Genomic DNA, 24,653 nt, shown 5'->3' on the forward strand with positions numbered 1-24,653 from the left:
AGAAACAAGGCAATTCCCTGCATTCTTTCAGGGGGTGCACCCCCACCTGATCTGGAGGAAGGCTGACTGATTAGGTAAGAAGGGGGTAGGAGAAAAAGCACGGGGCTCTAAAGGAGTTTGGAAGACAGAAAAGCCCAGAAAACAAAAGAATAACAAAACATCGACTTCTGTTCATAACTATTCCCTGCTTCTATTACTCTAAAAGGCAAGAAATGGATTCCCAGGTGCCTCCAGGGAAAACAAACAAAGAACAAGAAGAGTAAAGGAAAGAAAAAAGAAAAAAAATGTGACCTTGTCAAATAAACTACACCTGGAGTATGTCTGTGTAAGGAATCAGCACTCCCACCCCCAGTTACAAATAAGTTTTGAAAATCTCCAGAGAAGACAGAAAGAAGCAACATCACCCACCAACAACCAGACTCCTCCCTTAGACATCAGCTGAGAGAAGCTCAGCAGTGTGCTTGAACAGAGGGTTCGTCTTAAGATAAAGACTCATCTTTATTTCTTTCAGGATATAAAACTTGTATTTAAATCAATTCAGGGAAGCACTTTAGCTTTAAACATTAGAGAGCGGGGAGAGCCTATTTAATAAAACAGCATTAGTTCATTTTCAAAGAATGATATGGCAACAGCTCTGGGTTTAAATTCTGTATTCTTTTCGTCAATTATAATTATAGATGGGTCTGAAAAGAAGCCTGCCTATTACTGTCATATTTATTCTTTTGACAGGTGTTGTGGGACTGCAACTAGATTGAATGACTCAAAACGCAGATTCCCATCCAAATATAATTCTTGTCATCAACGTGAGTGGTGTAGGAAAAGTCCTCCAGCAAGCTTTTACACAGATCTTGAACAAATTTTTTTTAAAGTAGCAACTCATATTCAAGAATAGAAGGGCGAGCCTGACTTCAGGTTGTATCGATCCCAGCTACGGGACACAAACAAGGCTGCTAACTGAAGGATTGGCCGTTTGAACCCACCGTCAGAGCGGCGGAACAAAAGCCTGGCGGTCTGCTTCCCTAAGCCTTACAGTCCAGAAAAAGCCCCAGGGCGCTCACTTTAACTCGGTTAACACACGGGGCCTCTTTGCATCGGAATCCATACTATGTTTGTTTGTTGTCTGAAGCCAAGCCAGAAGGAAAAGTGTCATGTGTGTCAGGTAAGTTCTTGGTGTCAGCTTTCAATCAAGGTGCCGGGTGAGGGCAAAGTCGCTCACCTTGTTAAGACCCCGGGTGCTTCTGTAACGGGGCGTGGTCGCGTCGGGCAGGGACTGGGCACCCAGGTGCCAGGCTCACCTGCACTTGCCTCATCCACGCAGGTCCGCGCGGGCGGCCACGAGGGGGCGCTGGGAGCACAGTCCCCGGCGGGGGCGGGGCTACGCCCACCGGAGGGCGCCTGCGCACTGGCTGCCGCCGCGTCCGCCGCGTCCCGGGTAGACCGCCCCAGTGGAGGCCGGTGAGGCGCGCCGCGCAGGCCGAGGGCGGGGGTGCGGGCGCGGGCGGGTACGCCCGGGCGGCGGCGGGCTGGGGTCCCGAGACTTCAGGGAGACTGGGCCTCGTACGGGCTGTGGAAGGACCGCCTGTCGCCATTTCTCGATTCCCGGCCCGCACTCCCACCTGCTGTCATTCATCCTGGCGGGCCGCGCCGCAGACCCGTGCAGGCCGCGGGGGAGCCGCGACGGGCCGCGGGCGGGCGGGGACCGGATGGCGCTCTCCCGGGATTTCCAGGCCGCCCCTCCGAAGCCCGGCGCCCACCGCCCACACGCTCCAGGCCGCGTTGCCCCAGAGCACCAGCCAGCGCGACCCCCGGGAGAAAGGCCCCCCGAGGTCATCGCTCCCTGGCCAAGCCCTCACACCCTTCAGGCCCAATCTCGTCTCCCCGGTTTGCCGATATGTCCTCCACGTAGCCTGCAGTTGGCCCACGGGGAGTGTACGATTCAGTCTCGGTTAGTGTATTTCCAGAGCTGCACACCCATCACCACAACCAGTTTTAGAGCATCTTCATGACCCCAAAGGAACCCCTCAACCTTTCAGCCCAGTTCTCCACTACCTGGTAGCCCTAGGCAACCACTACTAATCTACCTTCCAGCTCTATAACACCGAAGGGCAACCAACCAGCCCCTGCCTGTCAGAGCTGACTCATGGGATTCCGGAGACGAGACATCTTTACCTGATAACCCCCAAGGAATGAGTTTGAACCCAGTCTTGCAGGTAGCAGCCTGATGCCACCAGAGTCGACACAAACTAAACCCAAATGAAGCTTAGCTCACTGCTGCGGGGTCCATTGTGACATGGTGGCCCTGTAGGCCTGAGTATTACTGCCCCTCTGGGGTTCCCAGGCTGGACATGTTTACACAGCTGATACCGTCCATCTTGCTGACCACCAGCGCTCCTGGATAAGCAGGTTTTGTATTCAGGACATTTCACATCATTGGGACTGTATACTCTGCAATCCTTGTGACTAGCTGCTTTCACTTCGCATATTGTTAAGACTCTTCCCTGTTGTAGCCTGCATCAGAATGTCAGTCTTTTTTGCTGCCTGAGTAGTGTTCCACATGCAGTTAGGCCACACTTGTCTGCTCCCTGGACTTCCGATTCATTGTAGCTCCCCTTCACGCTTGTTCCCCCTCTTCACTCCACTCCAGCTGCTCATGGTCCCTCTTCCCTTAGGTCTTCAGGGGACTGCTGTCTCTGCTTTCACCTGTCCCCACCCCCACTCAGCCTTCCCTCGACCAACTCACACTCCTCCCACCGACCTCAGATTAACCGTCTTCCTCAAGAAGACTGTCGAATAGGCAAGGGGCCTTCGTGAGCTGGTCTCTTAGGATTGGAATTCCACACTGCAAGACTTCCTGGTCACCGAGTCCCTTTTATTATCATCCCTGTGAGGATGTGAAAGTTCCATGAGGTCAGAGTTAACTGCTTTCTTATCTCCAGTACCTAGCTCCCCCTGGGTGTTCAATGAGTATATCTTCCCATGGACGGGAGCTGTGAAGAACGAGAGAACTAGGGAGTATCAGAGAAAGCCTCTGGAGTGAGCCCTGGGTGTCCACCAGCACGCAGGCCACAGTGAGGGCATGTGAGAGAAAGGCTTTTGGCTCTCGGCCCCGCTCAGCGGGTGTGGAGAAGGAGCTTGCGTTTTGAAGGCAGAGGCCTGGGTACCAAGCCCATCTGTGGCTCTTGAGCAGTTCTGTGTCATCTTGAGCCTCAGTCGCCTTCCTTTCCAACATGGCAGTGCAAGGGGTGTAAATTAAGTGTCTCCTGGGAAAGAAAGAGATGTCGTACCTTCTCCAGACATGCAGCGTCTTAGCTAGGGGTCTGAATCGGCTGGAGGGCAGGGAGTGAGTTTGGCTTGATCGTTTGGAAGGTTGACATGTGGTAGGTGGTGGTCTGGCTTGTGTCAGGGATGCTGTTGGTACAAAGCAAGTCTTACATCGGAAAGGTTCGGTTCAGATTGCTCTCAGCAGACCATGCATGGTCCCCTGTCCTGGTTTTGTTTGGCTGGGCTAGCTGGGGAGTTCCCTTTAAAAGGGCAAAGGCTCAGTGTAGCTTGGGGCTGACAAGGGTGGGGTCAGGACATCCATTGCCTTTGAGGAAGCAGGTGCTGTAGAAAGAACAGAGGCTTCAGAGTCAAAGGAGCTGAGTTGGACCTGGTTCTGCTGCCTGTTGGCTTTGAGACCCAGGGCAGTGCCCCCTGGCTTTACTGTCTTCCTTGGTAAATGGAACGCCATCAACCAACGCTTGTTAGGCTTCTGTTCTAGACTGAGGAACCCTGGTGGCGCCGTGATGACACGGCCTGCTAACTACAAGGTCAGCTGTTCGAAACCACCAGCCTCTCTGTGGGAGAAAGATGAGGCTTCTCCCCTAAAGAGTCTTGGAAACACACAGGTTTCTGAGTTCTGCCCTGGAGCAGTCCTACCCTGCCCAGTAGGGTCACTCGCTGTGAGTCAGAATTGATTGATGGCAGTGAGTTTGCGTGGTGTTGCGTACCAGACACTGTCAGCGGTAGCGGGGAATCCAGTGCTTAGCACAAGCTTACCTTGTCAACCCGACGAGGACCACCCGCAGCCAGATCAAGGAGGAAGGGCTCAGTTGATGTTCAAGCATCGTCTCGCTCCTGTGCTAGGCCTGCAGGCGTTCTTGAGCTGCCTGCCCTAAGACCCCAGTGAGATGAGCGTAGAGAGGAGGAAGTAGAAACCCCAGAGAAGTTTAGCAAGTTGCCCAGGGCCACACAGCTGGTGAATGGCAGAGGCAGACTCCCAAAGTAGCGTTTAGTTTTAGTTGGCTTTTGTTCTAGTCTCCAAGACCGGTGGTGTGTACTTCCCTTCCGTTGTTCAAGGTGATCCCAGAGACAGCGTGACTGCCCGGACGGAGATGAGTAGCCAGGGCAGGGACTCTCCAGGAGGTGATGTAGATGTAGGAGGTGGATGAGGCGTGAAGGTGAAGGTGGGTGAAGAATTCCAAGTGGAGGAAATGGAGGCGCTGAGGGCTTTGGGCCCCCGGAACCAGTATGAACACCAACCCCGCAGAGGAGCCCATGGCTGGGCCCAGGCGCCGTGCTAAGTGGTGCAGGTCATTAATTACTCTTCACAACCATGCTGTGCAGGGGCTGTTAGCGCTCCCTCCTTCACAGGTGGGAAACTGAGTCTCGAGGATGGGCTTGCTGACCACCGGCACAGTGATGGAGCCAGATCTAAAATCAGGCTGTCTGATTCCAAAACCTGTGGATTTTGCCTCTAAGTTCAGTGTGGGGCTCAAATGTCAGACTTCTGGGGAGGATGGGAGTAGATGAGCCCCATGAGAGGGGGGCAACCAGAGGCTGGAAGTCTGTGTTTTAGGACTTGGCCCTGTGGGGCGCTGTCAGGGGGACCCCCAAAAGAGAGAGACAGATTAGGAGGTGTTTGGAGAGTCAGAGAGGCCACGTCGGATGAAGGGAGCGGACCGGAGAGGCTTGAGCAGTGGGGGGGTGTGGGGCGCTGTCAGGGGGACCACCAAAAGAGAGAGACAGATTAGGAGGTGTTTGGAGAGTCAGAGAGGCCACGTCGGATGAAGGGAGCGGACCGGAGAGGCTTGAGCAGTGGGGAGGGCTGGAGAAGGCAAGGACTCCCGCCTCGTTCTAGCTGGCCTAAGCTGGAGCCCAAGAGACGGGGGATGGAGCCCATTTGGTTCCCATTTCTCGATGATCCCCAATCCGGGAGGGCAGTGACATTCTTTCATCGTAGCTTGGATTAGGCCCAAACCCACTGCTGCCTGGTAGGTGCTGACTCCTAGCCATCTCCCAGGACAGGGTAGAACTGCCCCTGTGAGTTTCCCACTCAGTAACTCTTTGTGGGAGTAGCAAGCCCCTCTTTCTCCCCAGGAGCAGCTAGTGGTTTCAAACTGCTGACCTTGCCGTTAGTAGCCCACCTCATAACCACTGGTGCCACCGGTCTAGGCTCCCGAGGACTTAATCTCTGGGTCTTTTCTGCAGTTCCGTTTTTTTCTCTGTTTCTTGACTATGAGCTTTTCTGCCCGCCTATTCTTGGGTGCCCTGGGTGTGAGCACAGTTAGGGAAAGGGACGGAGGGTGGTGGGCATTTTTCTCAGCACCACCACCAGAGTTCCCTACCCGCCTCTGTGGTCTCATTTCCTCTCTGTTCCTTCTTATTTGGTCCTGTTCACCCCCCGCCCCCTGGCTTTCTTACAAGCCGTTTTTTGCTTTCCTTTGTAGCTGCTTTGCTTTGTCTCTGTAGTTGTCATCAGCCTCGTGGCACTTTAATTTATTTTCCCATCTGTTTCGGGGGGGGGGGGGAGGTTGCTGTAGATGATGCCCTGGGTTTCTAGAAAGCACGGGGCAAGGTTGAAAAGGAGGGGTGCGTCACAGTCCAGTGAGTGCTTCCCTGGATGTTCGACTGCAGTCTGCGCACGCCCTTGCACGCCCTTCCGACTGGCTGGGAGGCAGACCTGGCAGTTGGTGGCAAGAAGCAGATCAGGGCCCGGTGGCAAGAAGCAGATCAGGGCCCGGGCTTTCTGGTCAGATGCACGCAGGTTCAGGTCCTGGTCTAGTCATGGACTGCCTGTAGTCTCTGGCTAGTACTCCATCTCTCAGAGCCTTCATTTCCTCATTGAGGAAAGGGTCATGACAGCTACCCCATCAGGTGGTTGTGAGAATGAAGTAACTTGTGGAGAGCTCTAAGCACTTACACTTGGCACTGCCCACCCTTCAGCGGGTAGGCAGTCGGGTGTCAGGCTGGACCCTCCAGGTCCTGAGCAGGAGAGCTGCGTCAGGTGTCAGGCTGTCCAGTTCTGTGTTCCAGGAGTGCTCGGGGCAGCACCAACGTGGCCTACTTGCTCTCTGTGCCGTACTGACACGTGCAGGGGCAGCGATTGTAGCGGCCTGTGACTCTGGAATGAACTAATGAGCGGCAAGATGGGGAGAGAGGGAGGCATTTGGTTAAGGATAAAGGGAGCCTTTGAGCTGAAGGCCAGGGCCATGTGAGGACCCCCCCCCAACACGCACACACACGCAGAGAATGCAGCAGTCCCTCCCAGCTGCAGTCTGAATTCCCAGGTCAAAGGAAGTGACAGAAGCTGATCAGCACACACTAGACTGTTGTCCGTCCCGCTTGGCAGTCCCTTAAGCAGGTCATTTGATTTTGGAGGGTATGGGTCTGGAGGAGGGAGAACGTGGAGGCCTCTGGGAGGCAGGACTACCTCTCAGAGAGGCTAGCTCTCTCAGAGAAGAGCTGAGGAGGGCCTGGGAGGATGGTGAATAACGGGAGACCGGAGTTGGGGGAATCTAAAGTCCAAGGGCAGGGCTAAGACTGATGGCCAGGATCTTACAGTGGCAGAGTCTACCTCTGAACCTGGGGGCTTGCTAATAGCCTGGGCTGCTTGGAATTGGGAATCTGTGAGCCCCCTGCCACTAGGGAGCAGGCTGCGGGGGTCAATCTGCCAGGGATGCAGAGAAGAGATGGCTTCATTTACACTGGGTGAGCAAAGGCTGCTCTCCCCTGCGTTCTGGTGTGCTTACTGAACATGGTCTCCATGCGTGATACTCCCATTTGCTCCATCCTCTCCTCTCCAACCTTTACTGAGGCCCTACCATGAGCCAGTGCCCAAGGTGGTGGTTCAGGGTAGACATCTTGCCCTCCATGTAGAAACCCAGGTTCAGGTCCCAGCCCGTGGCCGAGTTTTAGCACAACCTCCAGACGAAGTCTAGGAAGAAAGGCTTGGCAATCTGCTTCCTGAAATCAGTTCATGAAAACTTTCCGAACCCCAACAGCTCCTTCGCGGTCCGTCGTAGGGATGGCACAGGGCAGGGCAGCGTCTTGCTCCATTGTGCGGAGGGTCGCCAGGCTTTGGGAGGCAAGTCACTGGCAGCTGGTACCTAGGAGTGGAATCATGTGACACAGGTACAGGTGCAACTTTCAAAACCAGTGTAGCTTACAGGACAAGTAAAGGGAAGTCAGTGCTGACCCAGTTGCCTGCCGGGAGCTCCTTCAGAGGAGTTGGCAGGAGCTGAGGACACAGGAAGAGGTATGGAGAAATCAGAGAGGGAAGGGGAGGGCGCTTCAGCCCGAGGTGATGCCCAGGGGTGCCCCAGGGTGTAGAGGACCCCTCAGAGGGCCATGCCATCACTTCATAAAGGCAGGGGCCTAGAACTGCCTCAGCTTCCTCTCCTACCCTGAGAAGGAACCCTAGTGATGTAGTGGTTAGGAGTTGGGCTGCTAGCTGCAGGGTCAGCAGTTCAAAGCCACCAGCCGGTCCTAGGGAGAACTAGTTACAGCCTCAAGTTACAGCAGTTCTCCCCTGTCCTGTAGGGTCACTGTGAGTCAGAATCAACTCGATGGCGTTTAGTTGAGGGCAGAGAGAAGGCAGAGCTGCTGTTTTCTCCACATTGAGGGTATTTGGCATCAGATGTGGATGCCCACAGGAAGCAGGGATTTATGGAGGGGGCAGAGACCATCTTTGCCTGTAGGCGTTCCCTCTGGCGAGGAGAGGGCAAGGCCCACACCGGCACTCAGAGTGGTCCCTGCCAACCCAACCAGCTGTGGGCAAACAGTTGAGGAGGGCCGTTCTATGTGGGGGTAGGGAGAAGGGCGGACTTCACTGAAAAGGAATGAATGGAGAGGATGTAAAGAGCCTGCAGAATGAGGAAGACTGGAGAGCCTGCCTTGGACCTGGGCAGGAACCTAGGCGATCCTGGCAGGCCAGGAGGCAGGACCTGCAAGAACAGCTCAGAACCAGAAGGTCCAGCCAGGACCCACTACTGAGCAGGACCAAGGACTCCCGAGGGATGGCCAAGGTCAGGTCTCACGGCTGGATGCTAAGCATACATTCCCAGGGCCTGGCTTCAGCAAGGAGACTGTGAGGTTCTTTGCCCCCACAAGATAATAGGAAACCCACATTTTAAATTAAATTAATTTTTAAAACCATTTAGTTTAGCTCTTCTAAGGAGACCCACACATGAATGCTCTACTAGTTATTACTGAGAGTGACTAAGTATTATAATTGAGCTGAAAATAATCCCCCGCCCATACTCGCTGGGTTGGTTACTAAGTATTGCCTGGGTTTTTGAGTAATGAAGTTGTGCTCTTTCCAAATGTTAATTTCGAGGATGGCAGATGCTAACCATCTGTTACATGACTCGCATTTTACAATATTTGATTAGCACTTTATATAGTTGGGGGAAGCCTGCCAGTGGCGTCTGCCCATCAGACCGGGCATGTTGGGGTATGCCCTCTGTGGCTGCCCTGGGAGGTCTGGCCTCCCATGTGTTGCGCTGAGGGGGCTCGTCAGGCCGTCAGAGGAACTCGAGGGGCCTGTCCCTGTTGACATGCAGCCTTAGCGCTGAAACTACGGAAACTGTCATGGAAGTAGAATCGGGCAGGCTGGGGCCCACCCATCCATTTGGCTGCAAGTGACAAAACCCACAAAACCGCTGCTTTAGCCAAAGGGAATTAGTTGGCCCAGATCAATGAAAAGCCTTCCCACGGATGGTTTTGGGACTCAACATGAACCCTTTGGATTTGACTTCTCTTGGTTCCTCTCAAGATTACAACCCTGCCTTCTGCTATGTCATTTCACTCTCCCAAGCCTCGAAAGGAAGCAAGATGGCCTCCCTGCCAGACTCTCGAATCCTGTTTCAAGTCTTAATGGGAAGCAGCTGCAGGGTCTTGTCCAGCTTGCCTGCTGCATTGCCGTGAGCCTCGGATGGGAGCAGCTTCGATCATGTGCCCATCCTTGAGCCAATCCATATGACCATGTGGATGCAAGGCTCTGATGGGTCAGGCCAGGGTGGAGCTCCACCTCCACTGCCTGGCCTGACACGTGAATGCCTGTGCACAGGTGGGCCTGCTTTCAGAAGGAGGAAGGGATGGAGGGGCTGGGAGACCACCTCTCTTCAGTGTCAGGATCCCAGAGAACCAGGAGGCCCTGGCCCACTTAGCTGTGGAGCTCTTCGCTGCCAGGAAGATCCAAAGAAACTCCCCCAAATTCACTGCCACGAGAGTCACTGCTGACTCATAGTAACCCCACGGGGCAGGGTAAAACGATCCCTGAGAGTTTCCCAGCTTCTGTCTGTGGGAGTAGAAAGCCTTGTCTGTCTTCCGTGGAGTTGCTGGTGGATTTGAACTGCCGGTCTTTTGTTTAGTAGTCTAATCGTAACTTCTATGCCACCAGGGCACCCACCGGGAATAAAGTAGGCTGGAAGTGAGATGAGGGCGACTTGCAGCAGGCATTCATTTCCTTTGGTGACGGAAGGCCCCCTGCTGGAATGGATGCTCTTGTTGGGCCTTGTGGGGAGCTTGCTGTCCACCTTTGTTAGTTTCCTGTAGGATTAAGGGCAGGTACTTCTGCCGTGTGTTTTAGCTCCTCCACCCGCTGCAAGGAGAACCTCATTCTCATAGAGGTGCCATCTGCATGGAGGGGAGATTAGGTTCCTCTCGGGCCAGTGTGTGAGACATCACGAGAAGCCAGCTGTGGGTGGCATACGGGAACCTGACCCCGTGCCATCTTGGGCGTGGCAGCAGACGGGCGTGGCAGCAGACAGCCGGGCAGGGTAGAGCGCACCATGCCATGCCCTGCAGCACTCGTGAGGGAGAGGCTCTGAGCAGTGAACACGGGGGCACAGGTCATGGGCAGGCAGACCCTTCATGCATGTTGTACAAGTCCTTACACTCTAGAATCCAGAATGGGGGAGGGGTGCTTTGGGCTAGAGTTGTAGGATTTTTAAGAGAAGCATGCATGGCCACGGGGTGGATTCTGACTCATAGCGATCTTACAGGTCAGGAAAGAACTGCCCGTAAGGGTCGTCCCAAGTCTGTAAGTATCTATGGAAGCAGACCCACGTCTCTGCCCCTTTGAGAGGCTGGTGGGTTCCCATTGCGGACCTTTTGGTTAGCAAGCCCGGTGCTTAACCGCGGCACTACCAGGACTCCAGGGGAGAGGCATTAGGAGTTAAAAAGTGAACTCTGCAGACCAGAGTGCGTACTGCGAAATCCCATTTAGATGAAACTCCGAAAGCGCTAACTGATCTACAGTGACTGGAAGCAGACAAGTGGCTTGCGGATGGGGTGGGGTGGAGAGGAAGGAAGGGGGATCGCTAAGAGGCACGCAGCAACTTTGGGGGCGATGGGGACACTCATTTCTGATCATGCTGGTGGCCTCGGGAGGAGGCGTATGTCAAAGCTTATCAAATTGTGTACTTTAAATATGTTTGGTGGATTGTACGCCAACTACCCCTCCGTCTGAGGAACCCTCGCGGGACTGAGGCTAGTCACAGAGCTCTAACTGAGGGCCCGGGGTTGAAACCCGTCAGAGCTCAGGGGGAGAGACTCCTGGGCGACCTGCTCCTATGATTCGGTGGCTGAGCTGGTATGCACTGGAGGGCACCTTGTTAAAAGTGGCTCTGGAACCACATGGTCTGGGTTTAATAACGCCAGCTCAACCCTTCCAGCTGCGTGGCTCGAGGTAAGTTACCTGGCCTCTCTGTGCCTCCATTTTCTGAGATCTTCTTAAGTCAGGGTGTATTGTAGTACTTCTCTTCGAGGTTGGGTGGGTCTAATGTATCCATCCTGGGCAAAGTGAAGAGCGCACACAGCCCAGGTGCTCGGTACCTAGTCTTCTTACTAATAACACACAGTAAAACGAAACTGGGGTCCAGGCCAGCACACTATGGCACCGCTGTGCAGTGGCCGGGGCCTGAGACTCAGCATGTGTAGAGGATCCTGGCCTGGGCCCTCACTTTGAGGAGGGGGCTTAGGCCTCGGGCAGTCTCCCTCCATTACCCGATGCCCTCGGTCATGCGGCCTGCTGAAGGCGGCCGGTTTCTCAGTACTTGCCGCACAGGCTTACGCCCCTTCTCCTCTCGTCAGTGAGACCTGCTCACACGGAAGGAAGCCGCTTTCCAGAAAGAAGCCAGCGTAAGGTTGCACATCAATCTCTCCTCTGGTGCTGGGGGCCTGCTCTGGGCAGGATCACCGGCTCTGCAGGGGCCTGGGGCCGGGAGGCCTGGTCCCTGCCCTAGAAGTGTCGCTGTGTTTTCCAGGGGCGGTGGATCTCCTGGATGGCCCCGCTCCCGGGGGCAGAGCTGGTCCAGAGGCCGCTGCAGCTCTACCGATACCTGCTGCGCTGTTGCAGGCAGCTGCCGACCAAGGGCATCCAAGAGCATTACAAACATGCTGTAAGGCAGGTGGGAGCAGATGCAGGGGGTTGGGCAGTGGGGGGAGGGGCTGAAGAGGGGAGGGGGAGAAGCCTAGAATGAGCCAAGAGCAGGGTACTAGGTGCTAGGGGGGAGGCAGCAGTGCAGTAAGGACAGAATTCAATGCTAGTTGGCCCAGAGCCGCCTTCCACGTTCTGCCAGGCTTGGAGTCGGCAGCTGAGCAGGTAAGCCAGGAAGCAGAAAGGCAGGCCGAGGAGGGGCTCCGGACCGCAAAGGGCTTGAGTGGTAGCCATTCCCTGGACAGAGTCCCAGATAATGCATCGCCTGTCAGCAGAACATGCGTTTGCACTGGTGATGCAAAGGATGGACCACAGAAAAGTGGATGAAGGGAGACATCGGTCAGTGTAAGACATGAAAAAGTAATAGTGATTTATAAATTATCAGGGGTTCATGAGGGAGGGAGGGTGGAGGAGGGAAGGGAAAAATGAGAAGCTGATACCAAGGGTTCAAGTGGAAAAAATGTTTTGAAAATGATGGCAACAAATGTACCAATGTGCTTGACACAATGGATGGATGGATGGATTTTGATAGTTTTATGAGCCCCCAGTAAAATGATTAAAAAAAGAAGAAAAGGCTTCTGTCGAGGTGTAGCCCAAGACAGACTAGGAAGATAGGCCTGCCAAGGTATCTCCAAAAACCACCTTCCGGATCACCGTAGCCTGGCCTGCACTTTGGTCCTAGGCATGGTCCCTGTCCAGCCACTTCATTCTGCCATGCGTAGCGGGGTCACAGGTCAGGGTGACTAGATGGCAGCTAGAAATAACAGAGACATGAGAACTTAATGTAATGGAGGATCTGGATTAAATAATGGCCCAGCACCCCCTCAAACAAACAAACAAACAAACAAACAAACAAACAAACAAACAAACAAACAAACAAACGTGCTGCCCAGGTCATGACTGAGCGATTCAGACAAGTGCGATGTGAACTGCAGCCTTTCTGCCAGTTAGACGTTATTCCCAAATACAAAGTCAAAGCTAAAATTAATACACCTAAGAGCATGGGGTGGGGCTGGGGAAAGAGAGGTCACAGCAGAGCAGTGGAACAACGTGCCAGGCAGTTGGTAGGGAGGACTTCCCGGAGATGGTCCCTAAGGACGACGACGAGGCTATGTGGTGGGTGTGGGAGTGATGGGGAGATGGGTCTGTTTGAAGGCCCTCATTTGCCAAAAGCAGACGGCTTCTGCTCTGTGGCAGGCCTGGCTGGGCGCCGCTTCACCAGGAGAAGGAGCCCAGAGACAGCACAGGGGTCGCACCCCCTTGCTGGGAGAGACCACATTTCCTCTGGCCAGATAGGCCAAGGGCGCATCCCTGTTGGGAGGAGTGGTGGCTTCAGTGCCTGCAGGTGTCCATGGCTCCCGAGAAGTTACCTTTGAAACTGGGCACATTTCTGCAGGTACACCTGGGCTCCCCACCCATGAGTCAGCATCGACACAGTGGTGAACGGTCTCCTGGTTTTGTTTTGTTTTGGGGGGTGCTGGCCTGCATTGTTACAACTGCCCTGCCAGGGCAGGAGGTCGGGGCTTCGCAGATGAATAGATTAGTTCAGTATTGGTGCCACCAGGGCAGTGAATTTAGTGCACCTGGCCCGTGGCAGGTGGCCTGGAGCACCGGGTATTGGGAAGATGCCTTGCCATCTTTCTTTGTGCTTCCACTTCCAGAATTTCCTGGTCCACGCCGATGAAGACGACCCCGAGAGAATCCGGCAGATTATTCAAAGAGCCATTGAAGACGCTGACTGGATCCTAAACAAAGTGAGTGTTTCGCCGCATGGCCACCAGGGGGCACCCCTGCCCCACAGCTGAGTGGCCCCTAAGTGGGGGCACCTGATTTAAATTGAGATGGTTATGCCTTGCTGGGGGGCCCACAGGAGGTCCCAAGGTCGACCACACCTTTCCTCCTGCAGCCCAAAGGGCAAGGCCATGCCTGTACCAGTTGCATTGGTTTTCTGCAGAGCAGGGAGGTCCCTACAGCCCCTAAAGGTGAATGGCTGCCGTGCGCGCACAGCGTGTGGAAAGGGGCTGGGAACAGCCCTCTTGGAAGCCAGAGCACAAGGGTTGGCAGCTGCACTGTGCGGTGTGTCCAGGCAAATACTGACAGGGCCGGTAGTGATCTCCCTGTTCCAGGGGGATATTCACACTGGGGCAGGCCTGCTGAGGAAGCTCAAGGGCCTATTTGGGTGGAGAAAGGGTATCAAAACCACTCATGCCAATCGCCTGTGTGTCGGAGCAGAACTGTGTTCCATGAGGCTTTCAGTGGCTGATGTTTGGGAGGTGGTTTGCCAGGCCTTTCTTCCGGCCCTCTCTGGGTGGGCTCAAACCTTCAACCGTTTGGTTATCTGCCGAGCACATTCACGTAGGTTTTACCTTCCCTGATAATCGGATTGAAAGGACTGATCCTTAAACCTCAGCCCTGGATCAACCCGGAGAGCTGAGCGTGCCCCTGGCCCCAGACCTAGACATCAGACCACACTCCCCATTCCCTGACACTCCGTGATCGGACCAGATGATCTCTGAGGATCCTCCTCGACCTAGGATTTCTCTCTCTGCTCCCTAAACAAAGGCACAGCCTAAAGATGTTTTAATCCAAATGCTTCCCAGCCCCTGGTCTCCTTCATTATTTCTCCCAGCCCCACCAGTCCCTCTCTATAGAAGAAAGGGGTCCAGGCTGGGGGGATGGGGGAAGCCTTGGCGGCGGTATAGCTCCCCACCCAGGACCTGCGGAGAGGGCAGCTGAGCCCCCACGGCCTGCCCACCCCACGTGGTCTCCTCCACAGCTAACAGCCTTTCTGTCTTGCAGTATAAGAAACAAAACTGAGAATCCTCGACCAGAAGCTTGAAGCTGTCCTGAAGACACCAGAGGTCGCTGCCCTCCTGGGACCCACCCCCAGCTTCGTCTTCAGAGCACAGGAGGTCGCCCAGGCGCTCTGGCCTCTGCCCGCGATGGCTCTTCTCACCCTGTTCCTGACGGCCGGCACTGCGTACGACATGGGGTTCAGGGAGAACGCAGTCTTTCTCTTCTTCATCCTTTGCTTCTTTGTGTGTGTGTTCGTCTTTTTCTACTTCTCCCTCAAAGTGATTCACTTATTCTGGAGGTCTCTGAACCATGCCCTGGTGCCCGAGGCAGCCCTACACTCAGATGGCAGCCTGCACAGGGGCAGCAACATCAACTTCAGAATCAGGCAGATCCATATGTGAGCCCCCACCCCTCCACCCCCTACCCCTGCGCAGCTGCTTGTCCAGGGTTTTCAGTCACATCCCCAGCAAAATGGCGGTTTGGCTGTAGGGAGAGTTAGATAAAAGCGTTTGGGAGGCTGGGACGGTGTTTGTTGCAGGTTTGTGCCGATCAAAGCCCCTCGCTGCGCCCTCTTCCTCTGCTTCAAGTGCTCCGCACAGCTCTGCCATCATGGTTAATTGATGGGCTTGCCCCTCGGTGTGGAAGAGCCTGGTGTTCTGTGCTTACATGCACCCTCAGAGTCCTCAGTGTTGTGGGGTCCCTGCCCAGCAGCCCGCCATGTGTGCGTGCCCAGGAAAGTAGACCACCTGTCTGTCTGCTCAGGAAGGAGAAGCACCGCCTTCCAGGAGTTGGCAGGGGCCCTGCATGTGGCGGGGTGCCTGCAGAGCAGGGAGGTGTCGCAGAGCTGCCATGGGCACAGAGACTGGGGACCTCTTGGCTGTGCCACCATTGTGGGAGGAAGGAGGGAAGCCAGAAGGGTCCCTGGAGAACTGGCCGTCCCAGGCCCAGTGGAGCAAGGAGGAGTCCCCCAGCTGGCTGGCCTGGTTCTGCTATGAGGACCTCTTCCTAGCAGAGACTGAAGGCATGAGAGAGGGCCTGGGGCGTTCCCAAGAGTCAGAGGATGGATCAGCCAAAGATTAGGAAGTGGGTCATGGGGCCTGATGCTCCCAAGAACCTTCAGCCAGAGGGTTGAGTCAGCGAACCTTTGTGTCCTCGTGCCCTTGTGATTCAGACGCATCCGTGTGTATGCAGTGACCAACAACTAAGGAAATAAACCTCTGTTTGAAATCTCTCTCTTCTGGGACACTTGACTGATTCCACCTCCCCCCACCCCCACGTGTCAGATGGAGCCCCTGAGCATCACATATGGTTAATTGCCTTGTGAAAAGGCTGGCAATTTAAGCCCATCCAAAGGCACCTTCAGGAGCCCTGGTGGCACAGTGCTTATGCATTGGGCTATTCACCACAGGGTCAGCAGTTTGAAGCCCCCAGCTGCTTCACAGGAGAAAGAGGAGGCTTTCAATTCCTCCTATGGTGACAGTTCCCGAAACCCCAGCGGCAGCTCTACCCTAATGTGTAGGGTCCCTAAGACCCATGGAATTGGTGGCCGTGAGCTTGGAGGCACCTTGGAAGTGAGGCAAGGAGATCCACTTCCCCAAAAAGCAACCATTGAAAACTCAGAACAGATCTCTCATCTGACACACGTGGGATGGGGTCACATGAGGCAGAATTCACTCATTGACAAGAACAAGACAACTGTGTGCTAACATCATACAGTGGGATATGGACGCCACGAAGTTGCTCTGCGGGGCTCCTCCTTTGAGGGGCAACAGGCTTGTCTGACTGCTAAGTGTGCGTGAGCTGAGGGGCTTCAGGCTGTCCCTGGCTGGATTGTCCCCATCCCTATCCCTGTTGTCAGGCCCTCTGAAATCAGGAGACTCGTCTGTGGTTGATCCCAAGAGTGGAGCTGCTTGTGTCCTAGACCTTGCACTGGCAGGACGGGGATCGGGGGGAACCAAGGTTGGCCAGTCTTGGGTACCGTGAACCTTGAGTTAGTCCCCTGACCTTGAGTTCACAAATAGGTGTTTGATCTGGTGTGGTGACTCACCTAGAAGTGAGACGGGGTGCCCAGTGCCTCTGGAAAGGTGAAGGCTTGGGACTGTGTGCTGGCTGCTTGGGACTCCTGCCAGCCCTGCGATGCCAGCAAATAGTAAGTATGGTGACCCAAGGGGCTGATCCCAGCAGGAGAAGCAGGGGCATTGGGTGGGGGTGGGGCCCTCCCGGGCTTGCAGCCTTCCAGCTCTGCCCTGATGGTGGCCTGGGGTGGGGGGTGGGGGGCGGCTATCTGTCACCAGGCCCCCGCAGCTCTGAAGTACATACAGTACACGTTTTATTCAGTGTAGCTTCTCAGCAAAGGAAAGAAGGCCGTGGAGGTGTGTTGGCCCCAGACTCAGGCAGTGTGTCGGAAGGAGCGCTGGACGTGGAAGGAACTGGGTGTAAGTCCCAGCTAGATCCCTTAGTGGTGGCACGACTTTGGGCACATTCCAGCCAAGTCAGCCCGCCTCGTTTTTCCTCACCTGCCTCGGGATACCTCTGTCCCAGGGGCTGGGGAGGTGAGGGCAGAGCCACACATGGACAGGCAGTCCCGTGGCTTCGTTCCCACTTCTCCTGGTTGTGTCCTGGCCAAGATCCTACTCTTGAGGTGGCTCCCTCGCAGAGGCCTATCTATGGAAACCGGACCCAACGGCAAACCGCTCACCAGGCTGACGGGCCTCTCAGGACTGGGGATGGCAACTTTGGTACACTTCTCACCAAACCCAAGCCCAGCCCTCTGCCTGTGGGTCTGATTCTGACTCACAGTGACACTATAGGACAGAATGAACTGCTGCCTAGGGCTTCCGAGCCTCCAAGTCTTTAGGTAAGCACATAAGCCTCTTCCTTCCTCAAGGAGTGGCTGGCTGGGTTTGAAACTGCCAACCTGATAGCAGCCCAGTGTTTAACCTGCTGCGCTACTAGGAACCCTTGTATATGCCTCTGGTCCTTTGTGATTCCCCACCTCACTCCTAAAGACACAATCCTGGTGGGAAAGGACCTGGTAGTCTGGCACTGAACCCCTTCAGTCTCCTGGATGTTCCTGTGTGTTGTCTTCAGTTCTCTGTGTGTGGCTGTGATGGGTTGATCTGTGCCTCCCAATAAGATACGGCCAAGCCCTAAATGCTGTGACCTCACTGGAAAATGGTGTTTTTGTAGCTGTAATTAGGAAACGAGGTCACACTGCAGCAGGCTGGGCTCTGTTCTTATACAAAGGGACATAGACAGACACACAGATGCAGAGGGAAGTTGGCAGGTGAAGACAGAGGCAGCTCTTCGGGGCAGGCTACTACAGACCGAGGGATGCTTGGGGCCACTGGGAGACAGAAGCCATCTAAGAAGAGAGAGCAGGGCCCGATTTGGGACTTTTCACCTCCAGGACTGGGAGAGAATAAGTTTTGTCCTCCTAAGCCACGCTGTTCGTGGTACTTTATTAAGGCAGCCGAAGGAAACCAATACAGCATCTGTCATTGTTCTGGTTTGCGATTCTGGGCTTATCTCTCTATGTAATTGTCCTCAGCCGACCTGGACTAATAATTCCAAAGAGCTTGCACCCCAGCAGACTGGAGATGCCAGGCCAACTGTGGCATCTGTCTTTCACCGGGGCGGTTGCGCCTTCCTGATGACGGTGGAGGCTTAGGGTAGGGTGAGGAGGGGGAGGGGGTTTCTTGGCCAAGTGCTCTGGAGCCGCTGTTTGTGGTTGTTTGGTGCCGTTGAGTCACCTCTGATTCATAGCGACAATTGGACAAACCACTGCCCGGCCTGTTCCATCCCCAGCATGGTGAGGCTTGAGTCCATGGTTACAGCCACTGTGTCCATCTATCCCTTCAATAGAGAGGATGACAGCCTTGCCTCATTATGGGCCCGATGATGAGCGGGTGTTGATAGCTCACACCGCCTTCCTCCAGGAAGTCTGTCTTGAAGCAGACAGGACTTCCCCCAAACCCAGAGCCAAGCTGATCACCGAAAGCCCAAACCCCAACTTCCCACAATCAACCTGGTCCGCTGGCCATTTTGTTTCCCAGGGATAGGGATTAAGTTGTGCTAATCTTGGGCAAACAAAACAAAACTCAACACCCTTTGTGCCACCACAAGGGAGAAGCCTGGCAGGTTGGCTGTGAAGGAGCCATGCGGTGAGCCCTCAGGTGGAGACTGTCACCCAAGGAAAAGATCACAAGTTCAAGAACTGAGACTATGGCAGTTCCCGAAGAGCTTCAGAGCACGGAGCAGCCCTCCCTCCTTCCTTCCAACCTGGTCCCAGCACCGTGGCTCCTACAGGCTGAGAAGCAGGGCCATCCTTCTAGCAGCGAAGTGGCCGGAGCGTGTGCCATCGACATTCACAAGCAGGCCCGTGGCTTGGACTTCAAGACCGGAGTGGGGGTTACCTACCAAATCGCCTTTGAGCCTCTCTGAATAAACGAGAAGATGCTTTGAAGGGGGACCCCTTGAAGTCTTCCTTTTAAAAGAAGTGCTGCTGAGAGAAGGTAAAGGAGCACCTCTTCACCACCAACTGTATGGCTGGCCTGGGTGGGTGCTGGGGACCCAAAGATTGGTCCATGGACTGGGCAGAGGCTTGGCCTTGTTCACTCTAGCCCCACCAGTCCCCAGGTACATAGTAGGAGCATCCCAACATTTGATGGGTGAGTGGAAGGCATGGCTCTTGGCCCCAGAGCCTATGTTCCGGTTAGGCTGACAGAAGTGCTGAGTTGCAATGGGTCCCCCCGCTCCCCCCCCCAAAGCTGCCAGTAGGACAGGTTTATTCAGGGACAGCCTTCTCCACTGGGAGAGTTCTACTTCCACCCGATGAAGCCCACGGCCGCCTCTGGCTGTCACTAGTAGGGAACACTAGGCACCTCTGCATGCTGTGAAGGCCTTGCCACCAACATCTTGGGTGGGGGATAGCCCCCTCTCTTTGAGCTTTCAGCAATGACTACCCAAGAGTAGCTTTATTGGGTCTCTGAAGTCAACTAGACTCAACCTTGAGATGGGCTGAGCCCCCCAGTCCTTGTGCTTGTCAAGTTCAGTCACTGACCCACTGGCTCCTCTACTCCGCATAGTCTCACATGCGCCCATTCAGAGGATACAGATGGGACGTTCCACTCTCATAAAGAGTTACAGTCTCAGAAACCTGCCTGGGGCCGCTCCACCCTGTCCTACCTGTGGGCTCGCTGTGTGTCGGCATGGACTGATGACAGTGCACTTGTGGTATTTTTTGCGCTGGGATGGGGTGGTGGTGGTGATCTTGAGAGGTTTCTGACTCAGTCACCACATGGGACACAGTAGAACAGCCCTATAGCATTTTTAAGGTTGTCATCTTTAAAACAATTTTTAATGCCAGTAATCACTTGATTTTCTACATTAAAATAATATACACATAATGTATTGTTAGTTTAGTTTCTTCAAATTTTATGCACAGTTACTTTCTATTAAAGAGAAAAGGAAACAGTGTTAAAAAGATGATACAGTTATTAATGAAGCACAAGAGGAAAAAAATGGATGTTTCCCTCTACAAAGTTTAAAAATTTTAATTATTTTAGTTAATTTGTTTTTTCCCCCTATACAAAGTTAAGACAGCATTAAGCCCCATAACAGAGAGCTGGTCAAAAATAAAACAAAAAAGACAGAGAGCCCTTTCCTACCACTGGCATTTAACAGCTATGAACTTACTGATCACAACAAACACGCTTGAACAACTAAAGATGGTGGGAAAGGCTTTTTATATAATCAAGGTAAGTCATACAGTCAGACAGCGTTGCCAAAAAAGGAGAGAGGGACAGATAAAAATCCTGAAGTCCAGCGTCAGTGGTCAGTGTGCATCCCATATTGTGATAGTGATCAAGTGAGTCAGGGGGGCAGGGCGGTGGGCAATCTAGGTTTACTAGGGAGGAGACATTTGGAATGCCATTTGCCTTTGGTAACCCGATTGCCTCTAGTTGTTTAATGGTTTAATATGGTATTAACCTGTTGTGTTTTGGTTTCTCTATCAGTCTTGTTTGTGTTTTTCTTTTTAAATTCAACCCAATAAAACGTGCAGAAGACAATGAGACAGTTAAAGAAAATGCCGCTTCTGACAGGTATAGGTGAAAGGTCTTATGAGACGCCAAGGCCAAGAAGTCACTAGCAGCCATAGCCTTTCTCTCTGTGACTGGGGCTCACTGTGGGGTGGCGGGTTCATGTTGTATACCAGACTCTGCAGTATTCAAATCCTGGCTTCCAGCCTGAATATCTATCTATCTAACTATCATCTCTCTCTCTCTCTCGCTATCTATATCTATCCAGCCTGAATACACATACCCCCCCCCCCCATACCCACACACACAATTTTTTGGGAGCAAATCTATGACAATCCATGCATCAATTGTATTAAGCACACTTGTAAATTTGTTACCATCGTCATTTTCAAAACATTTTATTTATCTATTTATTTATTTATTTATTTATTAAAACATTTTATTAGGGGCTCATACAACTCTTATCACAATCCACACATATCCATACATCAATTGTATAAAGCACATCCGTACATTCTTTGCCCCAATCATTTTCAAAGCATTTGCTCTCCACTTAAGCCCTTTGCATCAGGTCCTCTTTTTTTTTGCCCCTCCCTCCCCGCTCCCCACTCCCTCATGAGCCCTTGATAAATTATAGATTGTTCTTTTGTCATATCTTGCCCTATCCGGAGTCTCCCTTCCCCCCCTTCTCTGCTGTCCATCTCCCAGGGAGGAGGTCACACGTGGATCCTTGTAATCAGTTCCACCTTTCCAACCCACTCACCCTCCACTCTCCCAGCATCGGCCCTCACACACCTGGTCCTGAAGGTATCATCCACCCTGGATTCCCTGTGCCTCCAGCCCCCAAATGCACCAGTGTACAACCTCTGCTCTATCCAGTCCATCTGTACATTCTTTGCCCTAATAAACATTTTATTTCTACGTGAACCCTTGGTGTCAGCTTCTCTTTTTTCACCTCACCCTCGTGAATCCTTGATCAATGATATAGTTTTAAGGCATTATATATATATATTTTAATAATTTTATTAGGGGCTCATACAACTCTTATCACAATCCATACCTACATCAATTGTGTAAAGCACATTTGTACATTCATTGCCCTCATCATTCTCAAAACATTTGCTCTCCACCTAAGCCCCTGGCATCAGCTCCTTATTTGTCCCCTCCCTTCCCACTCCACACTCCCTTATGAATCCTTGATAATTTATAAATTATTTTGTCATATCTTGCCCTGTCCGACGTCTCCCTTCACCCACTTTTCTGTTGCTCATCTCCCAGGCAGGAGGTCACATGTAGATCCTTGTAATTGGTTCCTGATCAATGATATATTGTTGTTGTTATTTCATGTCTTACACTGTCGTCCTTCACCCGCATTTCAGCCTGAATATTCTGATAGATTTTCTCGACAGCCTCAAGGCACACATTCTCTATGTTTTAGCCTGTTGTTTTTTTGTGTGTGTGTGGTTTTTTTGCACTTGCTTCAAAGAATAATACACCATTTTCTTCAGCAAACTGTTTGGCTTCTTCATAGGTAACATCTCTCTGTGCCCCCAAAGCTGCTCTCTTCCCATGAGATTTCTTACAGTATTTGGATTGATGCGATTCCTTGCAGCACCTTTGTCCTTCATAACACCGCAGCTCAGTGGCTTCGGCAGCACCTCCGGAGCTGCTCTGTGCCATGGCCCTAATCTCCATCCAAATCTGGGGTTGGCTTTTTTTGGCCGCTAACTTCAATTAGTCTTGTGCCAAATTCAGTATCAAGTGTGTGAGGACAATCAGCCATCCATCTATATCTATCTATCTATCTATCTATCTATCTATCTATCTATCTAACATCAATCTATCTAATTTTCCTGTAAACTGATGAAGCAAGCAAGAGTTTCCTCCCTACTCTCGGACCTGCAGTTAGAGTTACAGGCCTAAGGAGTACCTGCGGTTGCCATGGTGACATGTGGGTTGCTGGGGGCTGGGCAGTTCTCTGGGTGGGAGCACATGGAATCAGGAGGGAGAAGGAGTTTGGATGCAGAGAGAGAGAGAGGAGGCTGGGGCCCTGGCAGGCAGGTGGGGTGGCAGCAGCAGGGATTGCTTCTGTGACTGCCTCAGGCTCTTCCTGGGCTGGTCTTACATAGTTGTGGTCCCTGCCCAGGCCTCCCCTGGTTTGTCATCGTTGTGGGAAGAGGCCCCAGGTCTGATCTTCCACCTCCACATCCCCAACAAAACAAAACACACATGGAAAGTGTCTCTGATCATCTTCATTTCATAGACAAGAAAACAGAGGCTCTGAGAGAGTAAATAATTCATTCAAAGTCACCCAGCTCAGAGGTGTGGAGAGGCTCACTGCTTGACATCACTGCCAACGGGACCACACAGACCTACAGCCAGTCTGGGGTTAGCTAATGACGGGAGCAAATAGCATAAGACTCTTACAGATAGCAACTATGGATTCTGTTTACTTAAAGGAAAAAGGCCTATAATATGATGCCTTTGAAGAAGATATGTACGGGAGAGGGAGAGAGAGTGGAGCACATCCTGGCCCACCAAGCCCTGAGGATGATATTCCTGCTCAGAGCAGCCAAAGCACAGAGAGGGCATAGGACCGGCCCCACTACGAGACACGACATCCCTCACTCACCCATAGCACTCCAGGGGCAAACTCTGGAGACAGTGCAGAAATTGCACCTGATCTGACCCCACCACACCAAGGCAAAACATTAAGGGTGTGCAACAGAACAGCAAGGGGAACAGAGCAATGAAGTCCCCAAGAAATACCAAAAATAGACTCTGGGGACAGGGCATGGCACCCCATCAGACTCGACCGCAAAATGCTTCTAAAGGTCAACAAGCAGACTTTGAACTATTTACAGGCTTTTTTTGTTGGGCTTTTTTGGGGGATTGTTGTTTTGTTTTCTTTTGTTGCTTTGTTTTTCTCTGTCTTGTTTTTTTGTGCATATTATTATCCCTGTAGGTCTATCTGGATAAGTTAGGCAGGGTAAGCAATCTGGAGGCTGAACATGATAGTGGGACAAGAGGAAAATAAAAGGAAATGGAGGAAAGAACTAGGAGGCAAAGGGCATTTATAGAGGTCTAAATACAGGCATGTACATATGTAAATATACATATGAAGGAGAAATAGATCTATGTGCATATATTTATAGGTTTAGTCTTAAGGTATCAGATAGATATTGGGCCTCCACTCAAGTACTCCCTCAATGTAAGAACACTTTGTTCTATTAACTTGTCATTCCATGATGCTCCCCTTCCTGACATATTCGCTGAAGACAAGCAGGTGCATAAGCAAATGTAGTGAAGAAAGCTGATGGTGCCCGGCTATCAAAAGATACAGCGTCTGGGGTCTTAAAGGCTTAAAGATAAACAAGCGGCCATCTAGCTCAGACGCAACAAAACCCACATGGAAGAAGCACACCAGCCTGTGTGATCATGAGGTGTTGATAGGATCAGGTATCAGGCATCAAAGAACAAAAAATCATATAATTGTGAATGAGGGGGAGTGCGGAGTAGAGACCCAAAGTCCATCTGTAGGCAACTGGACATCCCCTTACAGAAGGGTCATGGATAGGATACAGGTTGCAGTATAGGAACGATGAAATATACAACTTTCCTCTAGTTCTTTAATGCTCCCCCTCTCCCCCCACCCCACTATCATGATCCAAATTCTACCTTACATATCTGGCTAGACCAGAGGTTGTACACTGGTACAGATAAGAGCTGGAAACACAGGGAATCCAGGACAGATAAACCCCTCAGGACCAGTAATGAGAGTAGTGATACCAGGAGGGGAAGGGGAAGGTGGGGAAGAAGGGAGAACCGATCACAACGATCCACATCTAACCCCCTCCCTGGGGGACGGACAACAGAAAAGTGAGTGAAGGGACAAATCAAACAATGTAAGACATGACAAAATAATAATGTATAAATTATCAAGGGTTTGTGAGGGAGAGGGGGAGGAGGAAATGAGCTGATACCAAGGGCTCAAGTAGAAAGAAAATGTTTCGATAATGATGGCCACAAATGTACAAATGTGCTTGACAGAATGGATGTATGGGATGTATGTATGGATTGTGATAAGAGTTGTACGAGCCCCCAATAAAATGATT

At 52.5% G+C, this 24,653-nt stretch overlaps 1 protein-coding gene across 2 annotated transcripts; it reads left to right on the top strand.

The window, feature by feature from the left end:
- Positions 1-1,375: 1,375 nt before the first annotated feature.
- Positions 1,376-15,719, top strand: LYRM9 (LYR motif containing 9). Of its 2 annotated transcripts, none has more exons than XM_075561354.1 (4): positions 1,376-1,455; positions 11,529-11,672; positions 13,363-13,455; positions 14,501-15,719. In XM_075561354.1, the coding sequence occupies exons 2-4, from the start codon at positions 11,547-11,549 to the stop codon at positions 14,516-14,518; spliced, it is 237 nt and encodes a 78-aa protein (XP_075417469.1). In that variant the 5' UTR covers positions 1,376-1,455; positions 11,529-11,546; the 3' UTR covers positions 14,519-15,719. The 2 variants fall into 2 exon arrangements, with proteins under 2 accessions (XP_075417469.1, XP_075417470.1); XM_075561355.1 differs by having other exon boundaries at positions 11,529-11,663.
- Positions 15,720-24,653: the final 8,934 nt, after the last annotated feature.

The sequence above is a fragment of the Tenrec ecaudatus genome, chromosome 10, assembly GCF_050624435.1.
Source record: "Tenrec ecaudatus isolate mTenEca1 chromosome 10, mTenEca1.hap1, whole genome shotgun sequence".
Classification (NCBI taxonomy): domain Eukaryota; kingdom Metazoa; phylum Chordata; class Mammalia; order Afrosoricida; family Tenrecidae; genus Tenrec; species Tenrec ecaudatus.

Coding starts and splice junctions, on each gene's coding strand:
- LYRM9 (XM_075561354.1), top strand. CDS start 11,547: ATGGCCCCGCTCCCGGGGGCAGAGCTGGTCCAGAGGCCGCTGCAGCTC. Junction 11,673..13,362: donor ACAAACATGCTGTAAGGCAG/GTGGGAGCAGAT, acceptor TTCCACTTCCAG/AATTTCCTGGTCCACGCCGA.